This window comes from Rattus norvegicus, chromosome 18 (genome assembly GCF_036323735.1).
Source record: "Rattus norvegicus strain BN/NHsdMcwi chromosome 18, GRCr8, whole genome shotgun sequence".
Classification (NCBI taxonomy): domain Eukaryota; kingdom Metazoa; phylum Chordata; class Mammalia; order Rodentia; family Muridae; genus Rattus; species Rattus norvegicus.
Window position 1 is genome coordinate 76,138,235 of NC_086036.1, and position 14,597 is coordinate 76,152,831.

Here is a 14,597-nt window from a genome sequence, read left to right on the forward strand (position 1 = left end):
CTTCCTCTGCTAGTCATCTTCAAGTTCAAATGGTGCTGATTCTGAACAGCGTGGCGGCATGAGTCTGACAGGAAGTGCTGCCAAGCTGGGAACCACATGACACACCAAACCTGCACCTCAGCTGCAAGGGTTCATCACACACAGGAGCAGAAGTACTAGGACACTGGCAGAGATGTGAGACCCCTAAGCTGATGGGAGCTGGACCCATCCAGAGTGCCACCTTCCTGTCCAGTTTCTAAGAGGCTGGGCTGGCTCTGTTGGCCACCATATCCATCAGAGGCAGCTCGTGCACGATGGCATCAAAGGGAACTTGCAGCACTCCCTGCAAGACCTGCTGTGGATGACATGGGTCTTGGGGGTGAGGAATGAGCAGAGGAGGTGAGGGGTGTCCTGTGTGTTTGCTAGCAGACTCTCCTTCAGACTGTGGGCTATTTGTTCTTCTGCCCCCTCTAAGTTCCAAAATAATTAGTCACAATCAGAGTAGCAATGACAGAAACAGGAGCTCTTACCCAAGGAGCTAGTGAGTTGACAGGCCTGTTCCCTAGTGATCACGTGAGCAAATGCCAGCCCAGTCCATCTTGAATGCTGTACCACAGGCCAGCTACACCCAAATGCCTTTTCCTAAATCAGGTGGGTTTTGCTTAGAGGACTCATCCTGACCCTGGCCAGCCTGGGTTCATTGAATAATGTTAAAATGGGGGTGTAGAGTAGATAAAATACAGGCAGGGATGTGCCCAAGAGCCCAGTGAGCAAGGGACAGAGCAGGGGCCAGAGCCTTGCCCACCCCACTCCCCCCGGGAAACATTCTGTGGTTCTCTTCAGCTTAAGGGAAGAGCGTCCCCTATACCCAAGACTGAGAATCTAGAGCTTCCTTAATTCCAGATCCACACAGAATTAAGACTAGAGATGCAGCTTGGATGTGACCTCTCTAACCAGAGGTGGCAACCATGAGCAGGACAAGTAGAGAGAGCACGGCTCCAGCAGGTCTATGGAAACAGCTCCATGTCTTTCTGTCTAGACTGAAAGTCCAGCAGAGACTGTTAGAACATGTAGCCCACTTACATTCAGGCTCACCTGGGGGCAAGGGGTCTAACCCTAAGAGCAGACTAATCCGCCATGATTCCCTCCCCACGGCTGGCCCCAACGTTCCCTAAGACCCTACTGTCTTCCCAGACACGAAGACATATCTACCAAAACACATGACTCCTGCACAAAGACCTAGTACAGAACCTGCTCGTCTCTCTGAGTGTGACGTGACTGCAGCATTTCAGTGAGTCTGGAAAGTTCTCCTTCCTAACTGCACAGCCAACCCTGAATCCTGCTCAGCCGAGATCCCAGCTATCCCAAGCCACTAACCATGGGGCTAGGACTAGCCCTCTACAAGCCACCCCATCTCCAGTTGCTGCTGGTAACTGGACCTCAGTCACAGCATTCTTTCTGAGTGCTGCACTCACTACAGAATGGTCAAAGGGCAGGCCAGATGAGAGCGCACCGATGTAAACACCACTACTGCTACTCTCACTCCGCTTTCTCACGCCGAAGCCAGGAGCCTCATGTCAGTCTGCACATCACACAGCCGCTGGAAACAGCACCAGAAACTGAGCTCTAGATGAGAGCCTGAGGATGTATCTCGCTTGCATTTCTTTGTGAACGGAGGCTCTGCCAGACTGCTGAGCTCGGTACTTCTCTCAGATGAGCTGGTTTATGGACAAAGCATGCTGGTGAGGTGGTACAGCCAGCAGCACACTCTGGGCTGTGAGGACCACACAAAGGACAATGCTAGGGATAAGACAAGACCCTGAGAGAGGGGATAGGGCAAGGCATCTGGGTTGAAGGGCCTACTGTAATGGAATTCTTGGACAAGGACACAGGACAGCACGATATTCTCTGCCAGAAAGCAGCTGTACTCACGTGGGCTTAGTGGATTCACATCCAAGGGCTGAGCGCCGAGTGCAGTGGGGCTTAGTCCCTTTGTCCCCTAATATGGTAGCATGCACTTTCACTGGGTATTTTATGGCTATGGGGCTACGTCACCAAGGCTACATGGATGCAGTAGGTCACATGACATCAAGCCCACAGGAATGCCATATGGCTGTGTATGTATACACCGACACTGAGGAAGCCATGTTTTTGTTTTTTTCTATTTTTTCTAAAAGGGCCCTTAGCACATTGTTTCTGAGAGGACAACAGACACATGTGACTTTGTTCTCAGCTATTCTCTGCACAGGCAGGCACACACATTACGCAAATACAAGTCAGAGAATTATCAGGTCAAGAAGAGACCAAAGGTGGTTATGGAATGATTTAGGTCAGAATAAATGCTACACAGTCCCATAATTTAACCCTGAAATGGCTACACTGGCAGGACTGAGCAAGGAAACGCTTAAAGCACAGTCTTTCTCTCTTAACAGTGAAAATGTAACTCAGGAGTTAGAGAATGTCAACAGGGCAAGGCCAGGGCTGGGACACTTGACTTGGTTATCTTCTAGTCCATACCTTGTAGTGTTTTTCTGAGTTTTACATAAATCCACGTCAATCTGCTAAAGCACACTTTAAAGGCTGGCTAACTCGCTGAGGATGCGTCCTACCACCACCCAGTAACAGCATACGAGGCTCAACAGAGCAGACCAGGAAGCCCACCACATATCCAGAGACTCACTTCAAATTAGTGGCGAATAAGGGACCTCCCATTAGTAGGTCCCTCATTTGTTTACTAAAATAGGTGAACTTTTACACTGTGACGCCAGGAACCCAGCTCCCTCCACAGCTATGCACGCGGGCTATTTAGCAGCCGTGCAGTGGAACGAGGCAAACCAGGTGACAGGCTAAAGAAACACTTCGCAGAGATGAGACCATTTTGTCAACTGAAAAAGCACCAACTAGTCATTAAGAGGAGGGTGAAAAGACATGCATGGCTCCCAAACACTTGACCAGGTACCACATGCTATTCTGACAGCAGCAGATGGAGCCGCTCGAGTCTTGCTCCACCACTAGACTGCCCACTAACTAGTGACAGACACCCACTGCCCAGCTGGGAACTCGGCATCACGATGACCCCTAGATTTAGGGAGCGTTTCCCCCGGCAGCAGCTCCCCCATGGGCTCGAGAGTGGACTCTTGGAACATGAGGACCATGCTCCTACAAGCAGGGCCAAGGGTGCACTTGAGGCCTCTCCTTCATCCTGAGGTGGGGCAGCCAGAGCTCTCAGTGCAGAACTGAGAACCTAGTCGCCATGGATGTCGGACAATTTGACAGTGAGGAGGATGCCAACAAAGGTGGGGTTTCTTCTCTCCCTCTCCACTGCTGTGACAGTGACCTACATGATGCGATGTGTGGTGCTGCCTGCTGTTTGCCTCCCCTTGAGCTTCTCCATGGTCTCTCCACTGTCCAGACCCTTGGCCCCTCCTTACCTGGGCGCACGCGTGCCAGCGGCGCTCCTCTCGCCAGGTGAGGGCAGCCCTGCCGGCTGCTCTCTTCGGGTGCCTGGGGCCCTGGGCTTCCTGGGCTTGCGTGCTCTCTCCTGCTCACTGTCTTGGTCTTCTGCCTTCTTCTTCTCGCTCTCACTGTCATCACTGCCTTCTCCAAGGATGTCGTCCACCTGACAAAAGGTGCAGAGTCAGTGACTGAGCTGTTTTGCAAGTTAGCGTTCTGTAGGGGTCACATGACCCACACCCACCCAGGAAGAACTCAACAGATTCACACTGTCTTCATGCAAGAGCAGGCACTCTGCAGTGCCACTCTGCAGGGGTTGGGTATTCACTTCTGCTTTCTACTTGAACGCTGGGGACTGAAACTAAGCTTAAACGACAGCGGGAGAGCAGAGGAGCACTGACATGTATCCAGGATGCCCACGGAGCCTGCACACGTGAGTCCTCAGAAGGGTGGCAGCTTCCATCCACAGGGACACGCTCTCACACAGTGCTAGGATTTCTCTAAGTTGCCCGTCCTTTCCTAGATCAGTGAGACCCACAGCCTGAACATGGGCTTCCCAGGAGGAAGTAGCTCTGAGATACTGGCATTTGGAGTGCAATTGTGTTCAGGATGGTTGAGCTGGCTTTTCTCTCTTTCCCACCTACCTCAAGCTGGGGACCTGACATGAGGTTGATGGGTAGGAGGAACCGGCCGGCCTGCTAGTCTGCCTGCCTGGGATTCTTGCTGATATTGGAGGGCAGGCAGAGGAAAGTGAGGTGTCATAGTCAGAGAACTTGGGGATGGGGCGAACGACAGTAAATAAAAGCCAGATGACAAGCAGGCATTTGGGGAACCTCACTTGGGTCCAACACTACAGTGAACCACCTTGTACCTCAGTACCAGAGAGGAGAGGCTGGTGTTACTCTGTTGTGCACATGGGAGCCAATGCTATGTAGAGAAGGCCCAGAGCAAGCACCTGACTTTGGCATTCTGGCCCCAGCTCTTAGCTCTACTCCTGCACGGAAGAGATGGGCAAAGGAAAACCTCAGCGTAGAATGGGTCTGCGTCCCACTGTACCAGGGAAATGCTTACTGAATTTTAGCAATGATAATGAATCCTGCCCGTCAGTCCTGGGGAGTAGCTCCACTGTGGGCTTCTACCCACGGCATAGCTTTGCTGGGCAACCTGGGCGAGATACATGGCCACCCGTCTTTGTGGTCGATTGCACCTATATCCCAATCAGAAAGGCATTGTAAACATCTATGCCAGCATCCTGTGTGGCAGACAGCTAACCTGAGCATTCATTAACTCGGCTGGCTGTCCAAAGACCTAGAAACACCTACCTTAAAAGCCAAACCACAACTGTGGACATACACTGAGTCTGGCCTCATTTCAATCAAGTTTCTGTTTGGGAATGACATGAATTTTCCAAAGACATTCTTTTACAAATGTGTCAACTGCCCTTTGAAAGTTATTTGTGATAAGCTGAACTTAAAATATGCAACAGAAAAAGTTGTTTTAAATGTTAAGGCAAAACTTATGAGACATGGAAAGAAATCAATATACACCCCATTGAGTTTTCAAATGTACAAAAAATGGCAGCACAGCACAGCACATCAACTGTGTTGTCCTCAGCACACAGCCTCATGTGGCTCCAGCAGCCACCTTCAGAAGACAGCTCTCTGAGAATCTGCCTTTTCTCAACGTTGCAGCCAAAGGGTATGGTGGGAGGGCAAGAGTACAAGGTAGACAGTGACACCTGAACACAAGGGACAGGAGACAGCAGCCAGCCCACAGCACAGAGGCCTGGTGGCCCTTCCTCCTCTGCAGAGATGGACAGAGAGCCTCTTCCTAGCCTGGTACGGAAGCCAGAGGGCAAGCATGCAGAGCCGATGTCCCGGAGAGCAGCTCCACACCAGCTTCACCACACAGCTAGGGCTGCCTTAAAGGTGCCACCATTCACAAGACTGTCCAGGAGATGGCCTCCAAGGAACATGTTTCTATTAACCTTAAACCTTATCAATGGATAAGGTTTTGGAACCCACATATATATTTATTTCTTTGTTCCAAAGAAACGATATTCTGAGTGGTAGAACTTTCTGACAGAAAGACTGAATGCATTATAGATGCAGGAAGTCACTCTTTTCTGGAAGTTTCTTGATGATGTTACGAAGGATAGAGGGGACTTCACACAATTTTTTCCTGTTGGACAAGGCCTTGTATTTTACAGAGATGGCAGTGGAAGCTCCTCAGTGTTGGGCACTTGAAGGTCAGTGGGACCAAGCACTCCACTGAGAGCAGGAGTCTGTAGCTCACTCCAAGGGCAGATGTCATTTCTACCGAGGACACTGTCAGACAAGGCTGCTTTGGCCACCTAGAAGAGACCCTCCCACTGTGGTCCAGTAGCCTAGTGATCATACCAAGTAGAGTGTCAGCCCAGCCCTCTGGACTGCACTCCTACAACAGTAAGAATTAACCTGTACCAGCAGAAGCAGGGAAGACACTGAGCTTGTTGGCTGACAAGAATGCTCTGAGGCCCTTGCACTTGACTCCTGACCCCGTGAACATGCAGGAGAGGAAGAGAGTGGCTCCTTTAATCTTCTGCATCTGCAATCCTTGTTATGCACCACAGAGAACTAATACCGTGGTAGGATGTATTTTAAGGGGAATGATGTCAACCGAGAAGCTATTTTTATGAACAGAAAATACTTTGAAGGCCAAAGAGAAACTTAAATGACATGTGAAAAATCCCAAACTTGGAAAACAAACTTAAGGTGTTCTGAAACTGCTTGAGAGGATTAAAAACTGTCACACAACGATGGCCTACGGCAGCACATATGTTCTGAAAGTGACTTATGCAAATTACACTCCAAACTCCCAGAAAGTTCTTTACCCCAGAGCAAGGAAAACAAACAATAACCCCGAGTCTCTCTCACAGATAAAGAAGCCATCTTCTCACTGAAACTCTAGGGACCAACAGGGAACTCTAGGGAAATAGAGGGCCAAAGACACAAGATCATTCTTTCAAACATCTATCAACTTAAAAAAAACAAAAACAAAAAACCAAGCACAAACGCCCGATGGTGACCTTTTAAATCACCATACCATCAAAGAACATCTGTGTAGGACAGCTTTGCTTAACTAGGATAACTCTCTAAGATCCAGTCACAAGGTGACGAGAGGTGGCTACTGTTTAATAACAGAATATCCACAAACACTGCCTTGACATGTCTGCTGTGCATCCTGATACTAATCATCAGATGTGTACACAGTACATGGCCACGGCTGAGGTGTTCCCCAGTGTTCCAGACAGTGTCTAATTCAGTGTGAATTACTACTGTTGTTGATCTTAGCCAAATGCTAATTGATTATATGTAAATCAAATATAGACACAAGCAGTAGTAATTACTGTTATGCTAAGAATGGGAGCAGACCTGAGCAGATGAGTGCTGAGAACAGGAGCAGACCTGAGCAGATGAGTGCTGAGTTCTCCGGAACACACCCACTCTCACTGCGTCAGCTGTTAATTAGGGTGCAAACACTGGTGATCGGGATGTTGTTTTCAACACATCCTGTTGCAACAACACACAACCCAGCCTTCACCTGGCAAGCACCAGCCACAGTGCTTAGATTCTCTACCTAGGAGGAGCAAACCTTGGGGGCTGGGGATGGCCTGAAGGTGGGCAGTCTGCCAAGGAGAGCGGTGACAAGTGTGGCGCTTGGCTGCTGGCCACTCTGCTCTTCTCCCCGGCCGGCCACTGAAGGCACTGAAGGCCTTGCTTCCTCTGCTGAGGGTCTTCCCCAGGAGCAGGCAGGCCCAGAGATGATAGCGCTCCAATCGCCCACAGTGCCCTCTACCATTTCTTCAGCTCTCAACTCCGCCTGCTGGGTTTTTAAGTTATTATTTATTAATATCTGAAGAGAAACAGCTGTCCACAACAGTAACGCAGAAAGATGAAATCACAGACACAGAATTCTCTATCACTGATCTGGGAAGCCTGCAAACTCAGGCACGTCAAGAGTCTCCTGGTCTCATGGCTGACCAAACACATTCTGTCCAAGAGAGTATATAACACAGGGGGACCATGAGACAGAAGATGGGAACCGTGCCTGCTGAAATCACAAGATAAACTCACAAACCAGCAAACAGGTTGGGAATAATACACACAAGAATTTACATTTTGACCTGCACAACATCTCTCCTGATCCATAGGAGTCCATGGGGTCACTGACAGTCATAGACAAGAGTCCATGGGGTCAGTCAGGCCTTGGATAATCCCCCTCCTCTCTCTCCACACATTAAGGAGAGAGTCTACACAAGTCTAGCTAGTGACCATGTGACAAAGGATCCCCCACCTCATGTGCACAAGCAAACACAACGAGCCATGGTCTCTCTGACCCCAGCAGAAGGTACTGGAATGTCTGAAGCTGAAGCAGACACAGTGTGGATTTAACTCGTCCGCCTCCACGCCTGGTCAGACCAATCTGTACAGAGAGGCTGTTGTCTGCCTCCTCCTCCTCCTCCGTTCTGATACTCCAGCCGCCATTTCTTCTAGAATTGTCCTGCTCCAGCCCCCTTCCTCAGTCAGATTCCCTGTGAGCACTACTCCAAGGTTCCTGAACCTCTGTCTGTTCCCTTCCATGGTTCTTAGGTGGTCTTCAGGATGAATCACTCCTGAGATTATGTCTTGCAGGATCCATGTCATTTCCCTGTCACCTTGCCCATGATGGTTCCACTGGTGGGTTTCACTGGTCTGCCGCACTTCCTGCAGCGCTGCTTCTGGTTCCACTTCTGCAGTCACCGAGGGACAGCTCACCTTCCAGTGGCCACATCGGGGGCACTGACGTTTCTGTTTGACCGTTTCACTGCCACAGTCCTGCCTCTCATGGTCTAGGACTGACTTAGCAGATGACTTTGCCTTCTGTGGACAAGCTCCAAGGGAAGCCTGGAGACCCTGTAATGCTATACACGGCCTCAGGCCCTGGGGGGTGGGCTCAGGTATCTCCTTCACCTGCACTCTATCTGTTCTAAAAGCCGCTGGTCCCTGTCCTTTTCCTGTTGACCCTGTGACAGGCTTGGGCTCATAACCTGCACAGAGGATTCCTTCCCAGGTCCCCCTCTGAAACTGACCCTCAACCCCACTCTGCGCTGGGCAGTAACATGAAGAGTTTTGGGACCAGAGTTGCCCTTAACAGAGTGACGAGAGTCATGAGCAACGGCACGCTACACCCCACCCCACCCACCAAACTCTCAAACCACAGGGCTGGTTTTGATGAAAACACTGACATTTTACTGGGACCACCAGATGTCCAATGGCGAAGAAGAAGCTCGGCATCCCTGCCTTTACCGTAGCCATCCCCTTACCACAGCCATCCTTCCCTGGGAAGCTGGGTCAGTCTGCACATAGACACGCATGACTCCAGGAGTGCCTGTGCAAACTGGTAACCCTCCTTGGAGACTGACAGTCCTCAGATACACATAAAGAGATATTTTCAAGATTTATAAGGACATCAGAAGAAATGGGACTGTCAACGGTCACTGTTCTACAACCCACATCCTTGGTGTGGCAGGACAAAGGCTGTCTGTCTGTCCTGCCTACTTTGCCCAGAAAACTTCACACTGCTTTTCCATCAGCTCAGTGCTCCTGGTATGGGGGATGGTATGGCTCCACACTGTCAGTGCAGCCAGTGCTGTCAACGAGACCAGCAGAGGTCTCAAGAGAGTGTGCTCTTAGCTGCTTCCCGCCCTCATGTACAAAGTGGCCTGACTTTTACAAAGTGAAGGCACGGTAGAGCGGCTCAGGCATGAGATGATGCCAAGGATGGGAGGTTCTACTAGCAATGCTCACTACACTGCGTGAGGGCTTGTATCTGTGCCCTGTCCCCGGGGACTGTTACAGCTCCCCAAGAAAATTCTTAACTCTTGCAGGGCAATGGAAAAGAACCAGTTTCCCTCAGAAAATACTAAGTGCTGGACAATTTGCCTCCAGCAGAGGACATGTCGTATGCAGTAGGCATGTGACACGGTACCCAGCAGGAGTGGGGAAAGCGTGATGTGCAGCAGCACAGCCCCACACTGACAACAGCCATCACCACCAAAGGGACAAAGTGCCATGTCACATGATACCTGCCACTGCTGGGTTCCCCAGAGCTGCAGGTGCCTAGACGGGGACTGTGCAGACCAGTCTGTACAGAACAGCTTGCAGGCTCACTCTGGGGTGTCTGTAGGACCCAGCAGTCACTCCCCTAAATAAGCTCTCAACAAAGAGGCTTTAGACAACCAGGTAATAATGAAGATGCCTCAGGGTTTCCATTGTCTCCAATCACCTTTAACTCTTAAGCATGAACCGAGCATACAACCATTAAGCTTACAGCTTGTACACATCCTAACCAAGTGTATAAACGTTCAATAGAAACAAACCTCCAAGACCAGCATAGGACTCAGCTGTAAAGGTGTTTGCTGCCACACCCGACAACCTGAGTCCTGTCCCCTGGCCCACATGGTAGGAGAAAACCCACTCCTGTTACTTCTCCTCTGGTCTTCAGTATGCATGCTGTGACATGCTCCCTGCCCCCAAACAAAAACCAGTAACAACACAACACAAAACAAGATGACCTTCAGACTACAACCTTGCACTGGGGTGGCTCAGTAGTGAAGCTTATGCTCAGGTAAGGTAAGCTCGATCCCCACCCACTTAACAAGGAACTCAATCTTTCTTTGAGAGAAGGTGCTATATACTGGGAGTGGGAGTGGCTAACAGTGCAGTCATAATGCACACAGGCTGTGACTGAGGGCAGCCTGATCAGAGCTGCTGGCTCCGCAGAACTGACCTGTATCAACGCCTCCTGCACGGATGCTCACCCACACACACACCTCACACACATGGTGCTCACCTTCCACCCGACCACATCTATGTCCACATGCACTCGTGTCTGCCTTCCATTTGCAGATGCTCAGCGCATACAGGACAAAAGCAGCACACACAACCCTCACTGGATCTGCTTATATTTTAACTCTCTCAACAAAGAGTTGAGACTGTTTTCTAGAACTTCTGACTCTGCTGAAGGCAATGGAGTATTCAGGTGCTGCCCACATGGCAGGGCACCAGTCAGGCCCAGCAAAGGACCAGGCCAGAGGGGCTTTGGAGCCATGTTAACAGTGACCCCTCGGCAGTATTCAGAGAGGCACTGGGAGGCAAGCTGCTGGGAACCACCTTTGGGAACCACCTTGAAGACCACAACTCAGAACATGCTCAGGGACATAGCCTGCCTTCAGAATTTCCTCTGTGGGGCCACAGCACACACGAGTGACTCACTGTCCCAGGTATTCTAGGATCTCCGGGGACTTCCAGGTGGAAGGCAGAGAGCTGCAGAGACAGCAGGAGTGAAATGAGCAGTGGAGCCTCACAGACCTTTAGTTCAAGAAACTATACGCCATATTTAAAGTACTTTTACTGGCAAAACAAAAACAAAACAAAACAAAACACCCACCAAAGAACTGGGGGGGGGGGGGTTATCTTTTAATGGAACAAAAACCTGCTGATAAGACAAGACAGAATTCACATCCTGGCAAGGAACTATGTCACCAGAAGAGGAAGAGGTAAATGATTCTCATCTTTGTTATGGATGACAGCTGTTATATCTGAGCAGGGACTCCGGTCTTCTTCCCACGCACCAGGAAAGCCGGGGCGTTGTACTATGCTGAGCAACCTTCCCTCGTTCTGTGCTTCACAGGAGATGAGTCACAGGACAGGAGTCACTGCAGTCAAGACTTAAGAGATTCAGGCAGCTTAGGGTTATGAAGTGCTGTTGCACCTGCACCAAGCTCGACTGTCCCTGCATAATGTGACAGGGGATTGTGCATCTCCATGCTTAAAACGACACACAGGCATCTTCCATGAGAAACACGTCTTTTAAATAATTCAATAGTGTCTGCGAAGGCTAGAGGAACCATGACCTGCAATCCAAGAGACGACAGTGGGCCTTCATGAGAGACCTAACTTAGCGAGAGCCTTGCTGCATGTGCTAGGGGAGCCAGAGGAGAAAAGGCAACTATGTGCTGGGTATGTGTCCTCCCTCTGACTGCCTGTAAGGGAGGTACTGGGCACAGGCCCATCATGTAGAACCTCTGGGACAGAGGAGGGACTGGTGGCCTCCTGTGGCTCTATAGGTTTCTCTGAACTACTTGGCTAGGCCTGGGATGCACGGGCACTTGGCCTCAATTGTTAGCCATGGCCATGGGTGGTCAGGGTTGTTGGTAGCACGCTAACAATTACATCACAGGAGTGTGGACTGCCAGCACCCCTCTCAAGGGTGGAGATCTTGCCCATCAGGTCAGCTAGAAAGGCCATGGCTGGGTTCTGCTCAAGGGAGGAGTGTGACTGCTTCACTGTTATGATGTGCCTCTTCTCTCCAGCATGGACTCAGGAGGCTGAGGCCATATATTGGTGCCTAGACTGTTCTCATTTTTCCTTGTAGCTGGCAAACTGAATAAATTAGGAGTGTAAATTAGAGTGTAAATTCTGACCATAAGCCGGACTGACTGAGGTAGTCTCTGCCTCCAAGAGGTCTGTCAGACTAGCTGCAAAACTCTTGGTTCTGATAAACACTTAGGCGGTCAAGTTCATGCTGTTCTGAGACAGCTGAGAAGCCCCTTTGCAACAGCATCTTGGTAATGTAATGCATATTACGTTGGTAAACTGGCATGTGTTATTTAAGCTCACTGAGAAGCTGGCTCAGACCCACACACGTTGTTCCAAAGTGTCCTCCAAGACTTCCTATCTAAGGATTAGCTAGCCCACCTCAACTCTTGACAGGGAGTGAAGAGAACAACAAGCAGCTCAAGAGTTAAGTGTCATGTCCTCAGGACACCTAGGAGCCTTTCTATCAGTGGCTAGTGTTATTCAGTCTACGGTAGAGCAGTGCCTACAGCGGGAAAGGGAAATCAAGTTCAGCCTAGGAAGCTCTTCCACAGAGAGAACAATCAAGAACCCCAGCCGACTGCTTCAACTTAACATGCATTGCTGCTGGGTGAGTCACAGTGCCTGGTCCCATGACAGTCTATGTGCTGTTTGCTGAATGCTCTTTCCCATGGAATCGGTATCCAAGGGGACCCTGTGCTCTACCCGAAACCTGGATTGGTAATTCTACCTTACGCCCCTACAGGGCTTCCAGTTGATTTCTGGGCATGTTTGTAAGCACCTGACTGGTGATGCTACTTTCTGTTTGCTCTCGTAATTGGGCCACTCCAGTCATCTCTGCTAGATGTTTTAAGTACTTGATTTGATGGTTATCTACTGACACTTCTATCTGCTATTCATTTTTCTACATTTGCTTGCTGTGTACTCAATAAATTCACCCACTCAAAACCAGGACAGCTACCAAAGACCATGGTCTGGACTGTACCGAGCAAGTAACTATTAGTTAATTAGTGATTAAGGTCTGGGCAGTCTAATTAGTCTGGTGACTTACCCAGTGCTACTAGTGATGCAGCAGCCCACATCCTGCAAGCCTGCTTGTTCTGACACAGAAAAGCAGTCTGCAGGTAGCCCTGCCCCCTCTTCATGCTGGTCCTACCTTGGGGGCTATACTTGATTATCAAGAACCTTTGGCTTCTACATGTTCCTAGAAATACACACAGGATTAAAGCAGCTAAGAGAAAGCACAGTGTTGGCTTTTATTAGCTTTGCACATTTCTGTCGTACCTGTTTTGGCCCATCCCAATCTCTAACTTGCTTTCTAAGGTTGTGGTTCTCTGTGGTTCTGGACGGAGAACGCCACCCTCAGTGCAGTGCTTGGAAGAGCACTGGCTCTGTCCCAGCTCACAGCGGTGGCAGCGGAGGTTCCATTAGGTGTTTGGACTCGGGGCAATACATCTTCACCAAAACCTCTGTAAATCGAGTCAGGAGTGAGGGGTGACATGGGGAATCCTGCCTACCAGGTCAGGGAGAACGGACACAGTGGGGAGAAATGGAAAGTAACACTCCTGAGTCTCCTTTTTCTGTAAGCAGGCCCTCCCTCACCACAGGTATAGTGACCCTGTCACAAGCACCATGCCTCAGCCATTCACCATGGCTCCCTTATTCTTGTGTCTTTCATGCCTTCAAAACCAGTATGATGTGGACAATACTCATACATTGCTAGGTTCCGCTGGAAGCACAAGATGTAGCCTGACCCCCTTGGCAGCCATCTGTCTGCTGACCCAGAGGAAACATGTTCCTCTTGTCCCAGTGAAGCCTAGAACATTTCACCTCTGGTGCTCAGCTCTGACAATCAGACGCTTCTCAGCCCCAGGCACACAAATTTGCAGCAAAAACATCCACAAATAACCCCAATCCAGGTAAGGGCAAAAATCCTGGTTCCCCTCTGAAACATTTCTCCATTGTTTGCATTATTCTTACCATACTTATCTTCCAAGCTCCTACCAAAAGGCCACTAAACAATTAGCACTCATAAGCTTTTTTGGCCCAAAGTTCCAAAATCTCCCACAATCTGCCAATAAAACAGTCCACAGCACCAGAAGGCACGTGGTCAGGTTCTCTAGTAACAATCCTGTTGCTATGATAAACACCTCGACCAAAGCAGGCCTGAGGGGAAGAGAGGGCTTACTTGGTTCTGATTCTAGGCCAGTCCATCACTGAGGAAAAACCATGGTGCCAGGACAAAACAGCTAATCACAGCACACCCAGCGAAGGTGGAGACAAGTGATTTCACCAGGGCCTGCCTGCTTGCCACTATGCTGGGCAGACTTTCTTCACTCTTAGACAGTTTAGGGCTCTGTCTGTGAATTGGTGCTGCCCACATTCAGGGTGGGCCTTCTTGACTCAATTAACAATCTAGAAAATACCCCATAGACATACCCACAGGCAACCTGATCAAGGTCATTCCTTGCTAAGATTCACTTTCTGGGTTATGTCAAGTTGACAGTTAAAACTAACTAACAGAGTTATGGACAGACGTGTACATTTTGTACCCTGCCATTACACACAGTGCCAATGGATGCTGTCTGAAATGCCTTGGCTCAGAGTGGAGGCTGATGTCTGTCATGAACTGCAGTGCTGTTCATACAAGACTGTCTGCTCTTAAAGAAACACAACAGTATAGAAAACAATGAATATTTTCCTATCGTTAGGAAACAAATATGAAATTAGTGTATTGCTTTCATGTGTATTGTATTAAAATGCTGA

The 14,597-nt window shown here is 49.6% G+C and overlaps 1 protein-coding gene across 2 annotated transcripts in view; it reads right to left on the reverse strand.

Annotated features, from left to right (window-relative positions):
• Positions 1-14,597, reverse strand: part of Ctdp1 (CTD phosphatase subunit 1) — a 64,162-nt gene that overhangs the window by 8,992 nt on the left and 40,573 nt on the right. For both annotated transcript variants that reach the window (NM_001414395.1, XM_006254943.5), the window contains one exon: positions 3,411-3,598. In NM_001414395.1, the coding sequence (NP_001401324.1) occupies positions 3,411-3,598 (188 nt within the window). The remainder of the gene's footprint in view (positions 1-3,410; positions 3,599-14,597) is intronic.